The 17,612-nt window shown below is 35.8% G+C and overlaps 1 protein-coding gene across 10 annotated transcripts in view; it reads left to right on the top strand.

Annotated features, from left to right (window-relative positions):
• FANCL (FA complementation group L) overlaps window positions 1–17,612 on the top strand; it is an 89,369-nt gene that overhangs the window by 58,950 nt on the left and 12,807 nt on the right. For 7 of the 10 annotated variants that reach the window (XM_059891484.1, XM_010809984.4, XM_005212669.5 and 4 more), the window contains one exon: window positions 12,735–12,767. The exons of 2 other annotated variants lie outside the window; for them this stretch is intronic. In XM_059891484.1, coding sequence (XP_059747467.1) covers window positions 12,735–12,767 — 33 coding nt within the window. Of the gene's footprint in view, window positions 1–917; window positions 955–1,442; window positions 1,451–12,734; window positions 12,768–17,612 lie in introns of all 10 variants that reach the window. One more of the 10 variants, XM_059891485.1, reaches the window with a different exon arrangement.

The raw sequence follows: 17,612 nt of genomic DNA, 5'->3' as shown, positions 1-17,612 counted from the left end.
GACCTATTGGAAACAATTCTGCTTGTGAGAATTACTATCTTTTTCCTTTTTTAAAACAATTTTTAAACAGTTGTGGTTCTTAAAGAATTGTAGTATTGTAGTCTAATGGCAAACTTACATTTAAAAGATTGTAAGCAGGTGCCAGATAATTGATTTTAAAAAATTCCCTGTCTCCTTTTTGTACATTTCCTATTTGGATTCAGTGTTTCTGGACTTTAAACTTGGAAGCTCTTTATTTTCCTTTCTTCTGTAAAATAATAGGCATGACTTTGTGGCATCCATATTAAAAATGGGTAATTTTCCTTATGGTCCCTGTCTTCCTGCTGGGTTGATAATGTTTTGATGTATTTTTCTTTTGCTCTGATGAGAGGTCTGCTGCTGCTGCTCTGACATATCCATTTGGATGAATAATTATAACTTGCACAATGTCAAGCTGAAGATGGTGGGGTTTTGTGCGTCATGACAAGCCTAGTAGCCAGTGCAGGTGTCTCACAGCATGATCAGCAACAGCCAGTGTATTCTGGCTCCGAGGAGGCATTTAGAGTGGGAAGAAATGAGCACCAAGGGCAAGGCTGCTGCTTCTACTGCTGCCGCGCTATGTGCCAAAGAAACACAAAGTGCTTCTCAAAGACAAGTGACTGCACACCTCTTCTCACATATTTACTTTGTTTACCCAGTCAGCTTTCTTTTACAGATTTCAGCGTAGGAATGTAAGAGCATGTCACGATTTTTATCTTATTCTACTTCCCAACATCACAAACTCTCTAAAATGTATCTAATCTGCTGCCCTTTGGACTTGTATATCTAGATCATATATATGAATCATGTTGACTGATAAGACCATAGGATGCTCTAATGTAAGATTTTACATGCATTGACATTAGTGATTCTGTAAAAACATAATTACTTTTCTCCAGGTCGCTGATCAACCCAAAATAGATGCTACAGTTATCTGTAAATATGCCATCAAGTGTAGACTTCAGTGCACTAGCCTCGTCATGCTGACTGGAATTTTCAGAGGTTGGATATGATATAGTAAACAGTGGTCATTATATTTTTTTATCATGTAAATATCATATTCTTGGGAGTAATGCCATAAATATAAGAAGAGCAAAACTAATGATAAAGCCTGTGGCTGATAATCTAATGGTGAATGAAGAAATTGTAATTAAAGGAAAACAGTCCTATTACATAGCAGTGAGCATGATCCATTAGTTAGAGCAACAAACTAGCAGTTGGGTATCCTTGGTTCTGTTTACAGTTCAGCTATTGACTTAATTATATAATCTCAAACAAATCACAAGGCTGTTCTTTGCCTCAGTTCGTATGTATATGGAAATAGTGAACTTTTTGTAAGAGATGTTAAGAAAATAAATTTCAGATCAGATCAGTCACTCAGTTGTGTCCGACTCTTTGCGACCCCATGAATCACAGCACGCCAGGCCTCCCTGTCCATCACCAACTCCCGGAGTTCACCCAAACTCATGTCCATCCAGTCAGTGATGCCATGCAGCCATGTCATCCTCTGTCATCCCCTTCTCCTCCTGCCCCCAATCCCTCCCAGCATCAGAGTCTTTTCCAGTGAGTCAACTCTTTGCATGAGGTGGCCAAAGTGTTGTAGTTTCAGCTTTAGCATCATTCCTTCCAAAGAAATCCCAGGGCTGATCTCCTTCAGAATGGACTGGTTGGATCTCCTTGCAGTCCAAGGGACTCTCAAGAGTCTTCTCCAACACCACAGTTCAAAAGCATCAATTCTTCGGCGCTCAGCTGGTTTAAAACAAATGGAGTGATAGATGGAGAAAACACTCAGTATCATACTGTATGGATCCTAAAGATACTCTGCTTTTTTGATCTACTGGATTATCTTTCTTTCCATTTTTTCTCTGCTGTCCTTGTTGGAGAACTCATAGAACTGGATTTTTGTTCATTCTTTAATTGGTTAATTAAATATACTTTTGGTTTCTTGGCCATCTTATTGTTGCTACAGTGGTATGGATAAAAAGACATCAACGGAATCATAACAAAGAAACTTAGTTCATTACTGAGACTATGTGATGTGATTGACCTGTGTGATATGGTATCCTATTGAACTCAGTAACTTGCTAACTGCTTCTCTTTCTTTTTCAAAAATAACATGTATTTTAAAAGTACCCCTACATTGATTCTAAAAAAAAAGAAAATAAAAGCAAGCAAAATTTTAAAAATGTGAAATCACCTTTAATGCCTTCATTTATAGAGTTGGGATGTCACTGGTTAATCTGAACCTGTGCTTATCACTTAACAAAATATTTCATTTTTTGGAAATATTATTGATAATGCTGTGCATTTATTATTCCAGATAATCTTTAGGACAATTTAGTTTTTAGTTATAATCGGGTTTACATTTATCCATACAATTAAGAACTAATATATTCACAGTCTAGGAACTGATTAGCTCTACATTTATTTAGGTCCCCCAGTTAAGTAGCTATAGTTTCTTAATCCACATCTTGTACATTTTTGTTGAGTTTATTCCTACTTATAGTATAGTTTTTGTTGCTATTGCCTATTTGGTCTTTTTTTAAAATCGTGTTTTCTAGTTTATAATAGGGAAAGCTATTGATTTTTTTTAAACTGTATACTCTAATAAAAGTAGTATATGAACATAGTTTAAAGAGTTAGATTTACAAGGTTTTTTTTTTGTTGCTGTTGTTTTCTTTTCAGACAAAACAGCATGACCTAGCATCCTTCCCACCTTTTTCTCCCTCTCCAGGGCCAACCATTTTTAATTGCTAGCTGATCCTTTTGGTGTTACAATGTAATTTGTATTATTACATGCTCTTGTAATTATACTACCTTTTGTTTGTTGGTTTGGTTTGGCCATTATCTGTTAACTTACCACTGTAGGTAATGAGGAATTTGCTATTTCATTTTGTTATTTCTTCTGCCTTTCCCCCACTCCAAACACATATAAATACTTCCTGTGTTCTTTTTCTTCTCAGATGGTTATCTTGTAATTTTGATTATCAATATTCTGTTTACATTATTATGGTGAGCATATACGTATACTATGCGGAGATAAGCTTTCTTGGTGGCTCAGAGGTTAAAGCGTCTGCCTGCGATGTGGGAGACCTGGGTTCGATCCCTGGGTTGGGAAGATCCCCTGGAGAAGGAAATGGCAACCCACTCCAGTATTCTTGCCTGGAGAATCCCATGGGTGGAGGAGCCTGGTGGGCTACAGTCCACAGGGTTGCAAAGAGTCCGAAACGACTGAGCGACTTCACTTGGACGCAGAGATAAACCATGTAGTTAATTAGTATTCAATATTATTTTTCCTTTGTTGCCCCAGTTTTTGTTACCACCTAGAGTTAACAATCGGAGAAGGCGATGGCACCCCACTCCAGTACTCTTGCTTGGAAAATCCCATGGCCGGAAGAGCCTGGTAGGCTGCAGTCCATGGGGTCGCTAAGAGTTGGACACGACTGAGCAACTTCACTTTCACTTCTCACTTTCATGCATTGGAGAAGGAAATGGCACCCCACTCCAGTACTCTTGCCTGGAGAATCCCAGGGATGAGGGAGCCTAGTGGGCTGCTGTCTATGGGGTCGCACAGAGTCGGACATGACTGAAGCAACTTAGCAGCAGCAGCAGAGTTAATTAACAATGGTCTATTTCATTTTCTTAGTTTTCTGTGTATTTAAAACTCATTCAATCCACAATTTTCCATCAGTTGTCTAAATCTACTCTTAATCATCTACATGGGGTTTCCTATTAGCTTTACTTTCTGGTAAATTTCATCAATGTTTTCTGGTAACCTTCCTTTTGAGTTTTTTTTTTTTTTTTAATACAGTCATGTTAATTTCTAAGAGTTTACTTCATTGATATATCTTCTTTTGTCCCCAGAGATACTAATAATATATATCTTTTTTCCCATCTGAATAGTTTCTGTTTCCTTGAGTTGCTTTTTCTTACCGTCTGTGGTTATTTGCTCATGATTAAAAGTCAGCTATTATAAACTACTTGAAGGCTCTAAGTACATGACTGGGGGCTTGTCAATTGTGAACCTCATTGTAGAATCACCTGAGTAGATCTCAGAATAGATTACCCCAGATGTCAATATTTTAGGTCTTTTTGATTGATTGGTCAGATTTGTTGAAGAAGACTCTTTTATTTAGCCTTCTGCCTACAAAAGTTACTGAGCAAACAGAAGATGCTCCCTTATGGCAAGAGTGGACCAACACTGCTGGGCAAGCAGCAGCAGTCTAGGTTAGTAACAGTTAAGCCGCTTTCAATATACATTTACATTATGTTGTATAATTGTATAAACACACCCACATCCATGTGTGACAAGTAATTGGTATCTCTCTCTTTGTATGTTGAGCTACATATACTCTATAAAGACAGTATTTCTATTTATATGCAATAGTCAGGAAGTATTCTGGTGTTGAAAAATGAAATAGAGATGATTAATGCAAAACAACCACCATCCTCACCAGGCTCTCTGGTTGTGGTAGATGACTATATATACATTGTAACATAAGTAACAAACTAACATAACATATACCAAGTAATATATATATACATTGTAACAATATTTCTCAACAGAAATATTGAGAAATACTGTTTGGTCTTACAGTGTGCTGGTTAATGTATTACTAATACTTGGACTATAGTTTGGAGGAAACCAATAAAATATTCTTATATAGCAAGTGTCCTAGGTAAAAGAAAATACATAAGTATCAGTCTCCAAATGGCTTCTTAACATTGTGATTTATATTTTAAAATGCTTTTGGATAAAAAGGATTGTCTTAGCTTATCAGGAAAGCAATTTTATTTCAACACAAACACAATTTTTTAACATTCTCTACCTCATATTTTGTCACTGTCAGGGACTCTAGAAAATTAATATACTATGTCTTTGTACTTTTTTTTTTTAATCCAAGGGCTATTTTAAAATATGTGAATATTGGTATATATATGTGTGTGTGTGTTTTAAGCCATCCGTTTGGAAGAACAGATACCCGTATTGAAAATAGAGTTCCAGTAGACAGAAGACAGAAATGATAATTCAAATATGAAAGATGCTAATTCAAGTGTGATCTGCTAGAATCACTGATTAATACTCTTAGCTATATATACTTACTCTCATCCTCTTTTTGTGCTTAAAAAAAATGTTGAATATGAGAAGCCAAACTAACTTAGCAGATGGATATAATGAAGCAAACCAGAATTTTGGAGTTGGTAGATAGCAGAGGCAATGGAACAGTATTTGTTTTCTTTTTTTTTAAGTGATGTTCCTGTTAGCATGTAGTTCCCTGGCTCTGGCTGTGAAGGTAACATTGATAGCCAACAACACACACATTTTATTAGTCTTGACCTTCTTGAAAGCAAAGATTTTTGTGAACATTTATTTCCTTATTTTGTTGTTTTTAGTGTGAATAATAACAATTAGATATAGTCAACTTTTTGATGAGGGTAGAGTAGAACCTTTTTGTGGTATGTCCTACCTAGAACAAAAAGCTAAACTAGTTTGCTTTTTTCTGATTGGCTTAATTTTTTTTTTTTATGTGGAACTTTATTTTAATACAAAGTAAAGGAAGTTAAAAACAGTTAACATGGAATATTAGAAATGTATTTGAACCAAATAGTAAGGGGTCTTAAGTAGCATTGTACAAGACGTGGTTTTTCTCAGAGTTAACAATCAGAGATATAAATGGATAAACAGCTACAGGGGTTTGTTCATCAGTCAGGCTCAGGCTGTCATGGTATTGTAGGCCTATCCTGGCATTCTTAGCATCTTTATTATTTTTTAAAGTTGTGATAAGAAACACAAAATTTACTATCTTAACCATTCTTAAAGGTGCAGTTCAATGGTATAAAATACATTCATCAAGTTGTTGGTGACCTTTACTACCATTCATCTCCAGAACTCTTTTCAAATCTTGTAAAACTGAAACACTATACCCATTAAACAGTAACTCCCCTTCTCCTCTTCACCAGTGTCTAGCAGCCACCATTCTAGTTTCTAACTCTGTAGTTTGACTTGTTAAGTACCTTACGTAAGTGGAATCATGCTGCATTTGTCTTTTTTGACTGGCTTATTTCACTGAGCATAATATGCTCAAGGTTCATACAAGTTGTAGCATATGTCAGAATTTCCTTCCTTTTTAAGATTGAAAATATGCCATTACATGTATATAACCACATTTTGTTTATCCTTCCTCCACTGATGGACTTAAATTGCTTTCACATTTTAGCTCATGGGAATAATGCTGCAAGTGAACATGGATGTGCATATATAGCTCTATGAGTTCCCACTTTTAATTGGTAACTAAATTACCAATAATTAATTGGTAATTTTATCTTTAATTTTTTGAGAAACTGCTATACTGCTTTCCAGAGCTCCTGTACCATTTTACATTCCTACAACAGTGTACAAGAGTTTCAGTTTCTCCACATCCTCCTAAACACTTACTTTCTGTTAATGAGTGTGAGTGAAATGATCTTATAACAGTTTTGACTTGCATTTCCCTAAGAGATATTGAGTGTCTTTTCATGTACTTATTGGCCATTTCTGTATCTTCTTTGGATAAATGTCTTAGTCAGCCCTTTGCCCAGTTTTATTTATTTTTTTTTAATTTTATTTTATTTTTTAACTTTACAGTATTGTATCGGTTTTGCCATATATCAAAATGAATCCGCCACAGGTGTACATGTGTTCCCCATCCTGAACCCTCCTCCCTCCTCCCTCCCCGTACCATCCCTCTGGGTCATCCCAGTGCACCAGCCCCAAGCATCCAGTATTGTGCATCGAACCTGGACTGGCGACTCGTTTCATATATGATATTATACATATTTCAATGCCATTCTCCCAAATCATCCCACCCTCTCCCTCTCCCACAGAGTCCAAAAGACTGTTCTATACATCAGTGTCTCTTTTGCTATCTCGTATACAGGGTTATTGTTACCATCTTTCTAAATTCCATATATATGCGTTAGTATACTGTATTGGTGTTTTTCTTTCTGGCTTACTTCACTCTGTGTAATAGGTTCCAGTTTCATCCACCTCATTAGAACTGATTCAAATGTATTCTTTTTAAAATAGATTGTTTTTGTTGTTGAGTTTTAAGAGTTCTCCATATTCAAAAGCAGAGACATTACTTTGCCAACAAAGTTCGTCTAGTCAAGGCTATGGTTTTTCCTGTGGTCATGTATGGATGTGAGAGTTGGACTGTGAAGAAGGCTGAGCGCCGAAGAATTGATGCTTTTGAACTGTGGTGTTGGAGAAGACTCTTGAGAGTCCCTTGGACTGTAAGGAGATTCATCCAGTCCATTCTGAAGGAGATCAGCCCTGGGATTTCTTTGGAAGGAATGATGCTGAAGCTGAAACTCCAGTACTTTGGCCACCTCATGTGAAGAGTTGACTCATTGGAAAAGACTCCGATGCTGGGAGGGATTGGGGGCAAGAGGAGAAGGGGACGACAGAGGATGAGATGGCTGGATGGTATCACTGACTCAATGGACGTGAGTCTGAGTGAACTCCAGGAGTTGATGATGGACAGGGAGGCCTGGTGTGCTGCGATTCATGGGGTCGCAGAGTTGGACACGACTGAGCGACTGATCTGATCTGATCTGATATATTCTAGATATTTATCCTTTATCACATACATGATTTGCAAGTGTTTCTCCCATTCTGTGTGTTGTCTTTTTACTCTGTTGCTGTTGTCTTCTGATGCACAAAAATTGAAAATTTTCATCAAGTCTAACTTTTCTTATTGTTGCCAGTGCCCTTGGTTCTATACTGAAGAAATCATTGCCGGATCCAGTGTCATAGAGCTTCTGCCCTCCTGTGTTTTTTCTGAGAGTTTTATACTTAAACAGCTCTTAAATCTATGTCTTTGATCCATTTTAAGTTACTTTTTGTATATGGTACTAGATAAGGGGCCAACTTAATTATTTTGCATATTGATATCCAGTTTTCCTAGCTCCATTAGTTGAAAAGATTGTTCTTTTCTCATTGAATGATCTTGACACTTTGTCAGAAATGATTTGATCATGTATATGAGTGTATATTTCTAGGCTCTCTCCTGCTCCCTTTGTATTTTATCTGTCTGTATGCTAGTATCACATTGTTTTGATTCCTGTAGCTTTACAGGAAGTTTTGAAATCAGAAAATGTGATTTCCACTTTGTCCTTTCCACTGTTTTCCTCCATGTTTGTTATTCTTTTTCAAGATTGTATGGCTATCCAGGGTTTCCTAAGATTCTATCAGTTTTAAGATGGGGTTTTCTGTTTGTGCCCCCAAAAAATGTCATTGGGATTTTGATAAGGATTGCATTGTCTTCCAGTTCATGAATGTGGGTTGAGATTCCTTTTATTGATGTCTTCTGTTAATTTTTATCAGGAGTGATATAACCATTTGTGTTTTCATTTTATGTCCTTAACCTTCTTGGTTAATTACTAAGGCTTTTTTTGTTTTGTTCTGTTTTTTGATGATATTGTAAGTGAAATTGTTTTCTTAATTTCTTTTTTGGGTTGTTTATTATTGGTGTTTGGAAATGTAACTAGTGGTCAAAGAGGTATCCTGGCCCTTTGCTGAATTAACTTCTTAGTTGCAAAGAGTCGGACGTGACTGAGCGACTGAACTGACTGACTGAAAGACAGCCTCTTTATACTTACCTAAAAATTAGTTAGGAAGTATTTTACCCTTATCAGTTTTTTTGGAGAAGTCTGAGAAGTATTGGTGGTTGTGGTTGTCGTTCAGTCAATAAGTCAAGTCCAACTCTTTGTGACCCCAGGACTGCAGCACTCAAGGCTTCCCTGTCTTTCACTATCTTCCAGAGTTTGCTCAAATTATGTCCATTGAGTCGGTGATGCCACCTAACCATCTCATCTTGTGTCACCGTCTTCTTCCCCCCACTCTCAATCTTTCCCAGGACCAGGGTCTTTTCCAGTGAGTCAGTTCTTTGCATCAGGTGGTCGAAAGTATTGGAGCTTCAGCTTCAGCATCAGTCCTTCCAATGAATATTCAGGGTTGATTTCCTTTGGGATTGACTGGTTAGATCTCCTTACTGTCCAAGGGAGTCTCAGGAGTCTCTCTAGCACCATATTTTGAAAGCATCAGTCTCTGGCGCTCAGCCTTATGGTCCAAGTCTCACATATGTACATGACTACTAGAAAAACCATAGCTTTGACTATATGGACCTTTGTCAGAAGACTGATGTCTTTGCTTTTTAATATGCTAACTTTGTCATACGTTTCCTTCCAAAGAGCAAACATCTTCTGCAATCACTGTCCACAGTGATTTTGGAGCCTAAGAAAATGAAATCTGTCATTGTGTCCACTTTTCCCCCTTCTATCTACCATAAAGTGATAAGACTGGATGCATGATCTTAGTTTTTTGAATGTTGAGTTTTAAGCCAGCTTTTTCACTCTCGTCTTTTCACCCTCATCAAGAGGCTCTTTAGTTCCTCTTTGCTTTCTGCCATTAGAGTGGTATCATCTGCATATCTGAGGTTGATGATATTTTGTTAAGTTCTTTAAAATGTTTGGTATAATTCATCGATGACACTATCAAGTCCAGGACTTCTCTGTTGAGATCTTTTGAATACTGATTCAGTCTCCTTACTCCTCATTATTCTATTCAGATTCTCTATTTATTTGTGGTTTAATCTTGGAAAGTTTTGTGTTTCTAGGAATTTATTCATCAAGGCTATGCAATTTGTTGGTATATAATTTTTCATGAAATTTTTTCATAAAATTTCATGAAATTTTTCTGTCTTATAATTCCTGTTTTTGTAGAATGGTAGTAATACCCTACTGATATTTGATTCTAATAATTTGAATTCTCTTTTTTTCTTAGTCAATTTATCTAAAAATTTGTCTACTTTTTGAACTTTTAAAAGAATCAGCCTTTGGTTTCATTGATTTTTCTGTTGTCTTTCATTCTCTATTTTACGTATCTCTTCTCTAATCCTTTCTTTCTGCTAGCTTTGAGTTTAAGTTAGGTTGTTGATGGTGAACTTTTTCTTGTTTTTTAATGTATGTATTTATAACTATAAATATCCTCTTTACTACTACTTTTGCTACATTCTGTAAGTTTTAAATGCTGTGTTTTCATTTTTTGTCTCTTTTTTCTAATCGGGCTTCCCTTGGCTCAGTGGTAAAGAATCTGCCAGCCAATTCAGGAGACGTGGGTTCGATCCCTGGGTCAGGAAAATCTCCTCCAGAAGGAAATAGCAACCCACTCCAGTATTCTTGCCTGGGAAATTCCACAGAGAAGCCTGGTGGGCTACAGTCCTTGGTGTAAACAACAACAACAGTCAATTTTCTGATTACACTGTGATTTCTTATTTGATCCATTGATCAAGAGTATGTTGTTCAATTTCCATAAATTTGTGGATTTTCCAGTTTTCTATTACTGATTTATAACTACATTCAGTTGTGGTTGGAAAAGATACTTTATATGGTGTCTTTTTTCAGATGTGTTCATATCTGTTTTATAGCTTGGAACATGATATGTGCATTTGGGAAATATGTACTTTTGTTACTGTGTGGAATATTCAATATATGTCTGTTAGATCTTGTTGGTTTGTTGTGTTGCTCAAGTACTCTGTTTCCTTATTTATCTTTCTGGTTGTTCTGTTGTTGAGAGCAGGGTATGGATGTCTCCCAAATATTATTGTACAACTATTTCTCTTCAGTTCTATTAATTTTTGTTTCATGTTTTGATGGCTGTTATGAGCTGCATCAAAGTTTGTAATTCTTATAAATTTGTGCTGAATAGAACCTTTTATTAATACATAATATTCTTCTTTGTTTCTTATAATCTATTTTGATTTAAAGTCTATTTTGTCTCATATTAGTATAGCCACTCCTGTTTCTTTTGGTGATTGTTTACATGGAATATCTTTTTTCATTTTTTCAGTTTCAGCTCATTTGTGTCTGTGGATCTAAAGTGAGAATGTTATCGATAGCATGTAGTTGTATACCCACCCGGCCAATATGTCTTTTGATTAGAGAGTTCAATCCATTTACATTTATAGTTTAATACTGATAAGGAGGCACTTAACCTGTCATTTTGCTTTAGAGTTCAATTGATTTTTTTGGAGGTTAAACATTTAAATTCCTTTTGTCATATATTGTCCTGGATATTCTATATTTCCTCTATGGTTACTGTTAGGATTACATTTAACATCCTGAAGTTATAATCCTCTGATTTATACCAGCTTAACTTCAATAATACACAAACTTTGGTCCTTTACAGCTCTATACTGACCCTTATCAATTGTCAAAAATTACATATTTACATAGCGTGTGTTCAAAACCATAAACTAATAATTCTTTTAAATGCATTTGTCTCTTAAATTATGTAGGAAATGAAGTGTGAAGTTACAAACCAAAGTTCCTGTTACATTAGCTTTGAGTAGAATAATTCTTAGTTTTAAAACATACGTTAAACTCTTAAATCATGTACCAAAGAAGGAGTGGGGTTAACAATCATTTTTATAATAATACTGCTTTTATTATTTGCCTCATGTACTTACCTTTACCGAGATCTTTAAATCCTCATAGGGCTCGTGTTACTGTCTAGTGTCCTTTCATTTCCACTCACAAGACTTTTTTTTTTAACATTCCTTAAAGGACAGGTCTAATGGTAGCAGACTCCTTTTGTGTATCTGGGAATGGCTTCATTTCTCACTACATTGATGGGTAATTTTGCCAGCTTTAGGATTTTTTGTGAATTTAAAAAAAATTTTAGCACTTTGAATACATCACCCACTGTTTTCTGCTCATCAAATTTCTGATGAGAAATCTGCTGATAGTTTTTGAGAATCCCTTGTATGTGATGAGTCACATCTCAGTCTCTTTGAAGGCTGTCTTTTGAAAGCTTGATTTTAATGTGTCTTTTGTGGATCTCTTGGAGTTCATTGAGCTTCTTTGATGTGTATATTTATGTACGTCACCAAATTTGGGGATTTTTTAGTCATTATTTCTTCAAATATTCTTTCTGCCATTTTTTCTTCTTCTTCTGGGATCCCACAATCCACATATTGGTTAACTTGATGGTGTTGTACAGTCTCCTTAAACTCTGTGCACTTTTCTTCCATCTTTTTCTTCCTACTTCTCAGACATAGTAACTTCTGTTGTCCTGTCTTTATTTTCACAGATTTTTTTTTTGTCTGTTCAAACTCATCTTTGGATTCTCTTAGTGAATTTTTCATTTTAGTTATTGTTATTTTCTTTTTATGTTTTTTTCAAGGTTTTCTTTTTCTGTATTTTTTATACATTGGTTCTCTACATGTTACTTTAAAGCATATGTATCAGTTGTTTCAACTTTTTTGTCTAGTGGAGATACTCTCAGGTCTATTTTTGGGAGCTGTTTGTTTTTTCTGTTAATTTATGTTTTTCCTTTGAGTCAGGGCTACACTTTGTTTTTGATGCCCTGTGATTTTGTTGTTGTTGAAAACTGGAAATTTTAATCATATAATGTGGTAACTATAGAAATTGGATTGTCCCCTCTCCCCAGGGAGGAAAGATCAAATTCTCTCCTGTTTTTTGTCAATTTTTGTGTGTGTGTGTGTGTGTGCGTGTGTGTGTGCGTGTGTGTTCTTGATTGTTGTAGGCCATCTTCTTGTCTAGGATCAGCCTGAGGTATAAACTTAGGGTCTTTTTTGAACCTGTACCTTTCCCTGGGCATGCAGAGTGACTTCCTAAATTTTCCTGTAATGGGAGTTGCCTTTTTTTTCTTTCAGTTGTGTTCCAATACAGTTGACATATTGCACTGGGTAAGTGTGAGCTGTATAGCATATTGATTTGACGTATATGCATCATGAAATGAATAGCAGAATAAGTTTAGTGACTGTCCATCTCATATAGATAAAAAAAAGGCAAAAATTATTTTTTCTTGTGATGAGAACTTTTAGAATTTACTTTTAACAAGTTTCATATACAAGTGTTAATTATATCAATCATGTATATTACATCTCTAGTATTTACTATAACTGAAATTGGAAGTTTGTACCTTTTGACCACCTTCATCTGATTCTTCTACCCTCCACCCTGCCCCCTCCTCTAGTAACCACAAATATGATCTCTTTTTCTGAGTTTGTTGTTTGAAGTATAATTGACCTACAACACTTTGTTAATTTCTAGTGCACAATATACAGTGATTCAGTATTTCTGTACATTTCAAAAACATCACCATTGTAAATCTAGTTTGCCATCTGTCCACATACAAAGATACTACAATAATATTGACTATATTCCCCACATTGTACATTTCACCCCCATGACTCATTTATTTTGTAACTGGAAGTTTATAGGTCTTAATTTTCCTCACCTATTTTCACTGATCCCAGTTGAGTTGCTTTGAATGTTAGTCTTTAATACCTGACACTCAGAAGAGGAAAAAGAAAAATGAAAAGGGGGGAAGGGGCAGTGACTCACAGTACTCTGCAAGTCACTTTTGCAGGAGATTGAAGGAAGTGAAGGAAGAACAGTTGAAGGAAGTGCAACAGCGATATCCAGCTGCTTCTTTGTCTTTTCCTCTGAGATGAGAAGTGGCAACCAGTCATCAGATCACAGACACGTGATATTTGGAGGACACATCCTGTTCTTACCCTGACTCATGTAGACTGTGTGCAAGGTGCTCATGTAGTGTGTGCAGAGCTGCCTGTCAGGGAGCAGGGTGACGGGTAGCCCCTGTGAAGCTGAGCTGAAATTGACCAGAGTTGCAAGCCTTCAGTGGACTTGAGAGTTCCAGAATAGTTTCTGACAGTGCATTTGTTGTCTAGGTGGGGAGACGGATTCCTACTTTGCTTTCTACTTTGTAGTCTACCCAGAATCCTCATCTAATTAGCTTTACTTTTTTTTTTCTTTTTTGATGGTCTACAATATAGGATAGCTTTGGACTACATTGGAAGTGCCTATACATTTTCAACACACACCTGACAGAATTTATTTGCTTCTCTTTCCCTGTCTCCCTTATCTTTTTTATAAGCAGAGTTGCTACATTCTGTAATGGCTACACATGGAGTGAGTATGTTTCATTAGATTTTGGGCATATATACTCCACATGTCTTAAGAATAGTAGCAAGCGGTCAGTTATAGTAAAAGTAAACTATAAGAAGAGTTGATGTGTGCCGTATGGATTATATGCCAGAGAACAGTATTTGATTAAATAGATTTAGTTATACCTACAGAAAGAGTTGAGAACATCAATGAAGCTTGCAAATAAGAGCAAATGAACTGATATTTAAGAGATTTATCATCTCTTTAAAGATATTGGGAATATTGCAATTAATATTAAAATTAAATTTCTCTAAAAGTTTAATCTCTTGATATTTCCTTATTCTGTTGAAGCTTTTTGAATCCCTCAGAGATAAAGACAAAAATGATTATTAGAGGATTTATCTGCATGTATTATAGGAAAGTATAAAAAAATCAGAATGGAAAGCAACTGTTGCAAGTACCAGAAAATTATGCTATTAATTTAAGTGTCATCAGAGCACAAAAGATCACATTCCAGGACTGTGAGAAAATTATTAAAATACTGGAAATAATAGTACTTAAGATGAAGATATTATACTCTAAGATCTGGTTAAGTGACTGACATTATTATATCACTTCAGGTATTATAAAAGTAACAAAATGCTTTTAAAGATAATAAGCGTTACATTTTGAGATTGGCAGTGTTCACACTTTTCTGCTAAAGTGCTTTCCTAGTTTAACATAATTTAATAACAGTTATGAGGGAATAGCTAACATCTTGGTTCCCATATATATCCTTTCTCCTTTCTTGTTCAATATATACATATACAAGTGATAAAACTTTATTCTCTAAATGGTGGGTTAATGAACAGTTACTCTTCTGCCTTTGTCCTTGGTGTTAGAAATTTGGCTGTTTTGTAAATTGCTATTTTGTAAATTGTTTAGCTCCTAAATGTTGAGAAATATACTACAAATCTGTTGCAAAGAAGGTACTGCTACATAGAGCCATTACTATCCAGAAATCAGATGAGTGTTTTTTAAAACAGCCTGGTGCGTGCATGCTGAGTCATATAGTCATGTCCAACTCGTTGAGACACTATGTCCTGGGTCCATCAGGCTCCTCCATCCATAGATTTTCCAGGCAAGAATACTGGCGTGGATTGCCATTTCCTTCTCCATTTAAATAGTTTTTTTTGAGGTATAATTGATATACATTAAGCTGAATGTATTTAACGTGTATGATCTGGTGATCATTGAGAAATGTTTACATGGGTGAAGTCAACCCCACAATCAAGATAATAAACATTTCCACAGCAACCAAGTTTCCCTTCCCCTTTTGTCCCTCTTGTCCCTCCTCCTGATCCCCAGGCAACTACTGCTCTCCTCTCTAGAGTTTTATGTAATTCTATGTACTTTTCTATGTTAGGTTTCTTTCCTCAGCATAATTAGAGATTTGTCAGTGTCATAGCATGTACTAATAATTCCTTCTTTTTATGCTGAGTAGTACTCCTTTGTATGAATGTAATCACATACTGTTTGTTTACCTATGATGGACCTGTAGGTTGTTTCCAAGATGTTACTGTTATAAATAAGGTACTATGAACATTATATGAATATCATTATATGAATATATGCTTTCATTTCCTTTCAGAAAATACCTAGAGTTAGAATGGCTAGATCACATAGGAGATGTACAGTTTTTTTTTTTTTCCTTCTTGAAAAATACTGTTAAGAGAGCAAAAAGACAAGCTATAGACTAGGAGAAAATATTTGCAAGACATATAGATAATGCACATGTGCTTAGAATATACAAAGAGCTCTGAAAGCTCAGTAATAAGACAACAGCCCCAAATAGGCAGAATTTATATACACACACAGACATATGTATACATGCAATTTGAAATAATCCCTTTTATTACTATTAAAGCTTTATATAAATCAATTTTAAGAGGAAAGTTTATTCAAAATAGGCATATTTAACTCTTGGAGAATTGACCATATGTCAATATGTCACTTCCCTTTTTGGGACATGGCTAAGACTTAGATAATCCTTGCTCCCTACTTCACTTCCTTTGCATCCACTTTTTACTCAGCCTCATTGGTTCAGTTCATTTCATGATTGTGTATCTTGACAAAGCACCTCACCTCAGCTCTACCAACGCTCTTACCCCAGAGCTCTTCTAATGCTGGGACCAGTGATGCCTGTGTGAGCCACCAGGCGTACGTATGTATGCGGATCTGGAATGTGAGAGAATGTGTAACCCCACTTAGAGCAACACGACCAGTCAGGAATGGAAGCCAGTGAATAAATGCTCCTGAATTGTTTCTTGGGTGGCAATTCTGAGGAACTTTCTCCAGAACTTCTCACAGAGCCACCGTTGACCACAGTGACCATCTTGAAAGTACCTCCTTACTTTAGCTTTCTCTCTTCTCTTGTACTCTTTCCAGTCCCTACTCCCTCAGTCCCTAAGATTACTTTGAATAACCTATCTGTACTGCCAGCCCTTGCCTCAGGCTTTGCTTTTTGGGGGAGATTTCCAAGTTAAAATTACCATTGCATATATCACTTAATGTTAGAGCTACAAATAAAGATGATGTAGGACAGTGGTCCAAACACACCAGTTAAACTTATGGCCCACAAATTTACCTTCCTGAAAAAATCCTGGTGTTTGCCTTTTGTGTGTTTCATTTGTTCTTCAAGATTGAACAAAACCTTTGCAGCTCTATGTGACCTTCTAAGCAATATAACTTGACAATTCTTTTAAAAACTCAATTTATTTTAATTCAAAGAGTATACTAATCTCTCAAATGATGTCCTTACCCCTACAGAACTTTTTCTCTACAGTTGTTATCAGCTTCCTTTGACTTGTCACCACTATTTGAAAAATTTTATACACCTTCTATATAATAATGGGTCACAGCCACTAACTTCTTAGCTTATACTTGTTAACCAGTTTCTTTGTCAAACATAAAAAAGAGATCATTAACCTTTCAGTAATCAGGACTAGCATGTTTTGAAGAGTTTAGACTTTAGCATATAAACCACTCAGTGAGTGGTGCCAGTGGAAACCAGAGCACCAATTCCTTTCACTAAATATAGCATTTTCATCTCCTTCCTTATTTGTTGGCAGTATGTCATGAGAAAAGGTGATATCCTTTAGGATTTCCGATATAATCTAGTTTTCTGATGGTTTATTTATTAAACATAAAACAAGAATAACCAACTTTACCTTCCTCTGCTTAATTGTTGGGGCACTTGATTAATCACACTTCCCTGCGATAAAAATTGGCAAGCATTTCCAAAATGACTGTTTCAGTAATATAAATAACTAGTCAGGAGACAGAATATGCCTTTTAATTTTTTTGGTAAGGCCATAATTTGCTGACATTTGCCCAGAATGGTTCATGATCTAAAGGTTTAAATGCCAAATCTGTCATACCCAACAAACTGTTCAGAATTGTGTTTATTCAGAAATTTTTAGTGCATCAACACAGGGATCTCGCATACAGTTCACCTGTATACACAATGGTCCAGGTATCCTAATTTCAGTGCAGAGGATTTCGTTAAATGCCTTAGGTGAACCCAATGTGAAATTGATCTCTTAATATCTTTATGCCTGCTCTTTTCAAATCACGTCAAG

Source organism: Bos taurus, chromosome 11 (assembly GCF_002263795.3).
Source record: "Bos taurus isolate L1 Dominette 01449 registration number 42190680 breed Hereford chromosome 11, ARS-UCD2.0, whole genome shotgun sequence".
Lineage (NCBI taxonomy): Eukaryota > Metazoa > Chordata > Mammalia > Artiodactyla > Bovidae > Bos > Bos taurus.
Note: the sequence above shows the minus strand (reverse complement) of the source record. Positions and strands in the feature narration are given on the sequence as shown.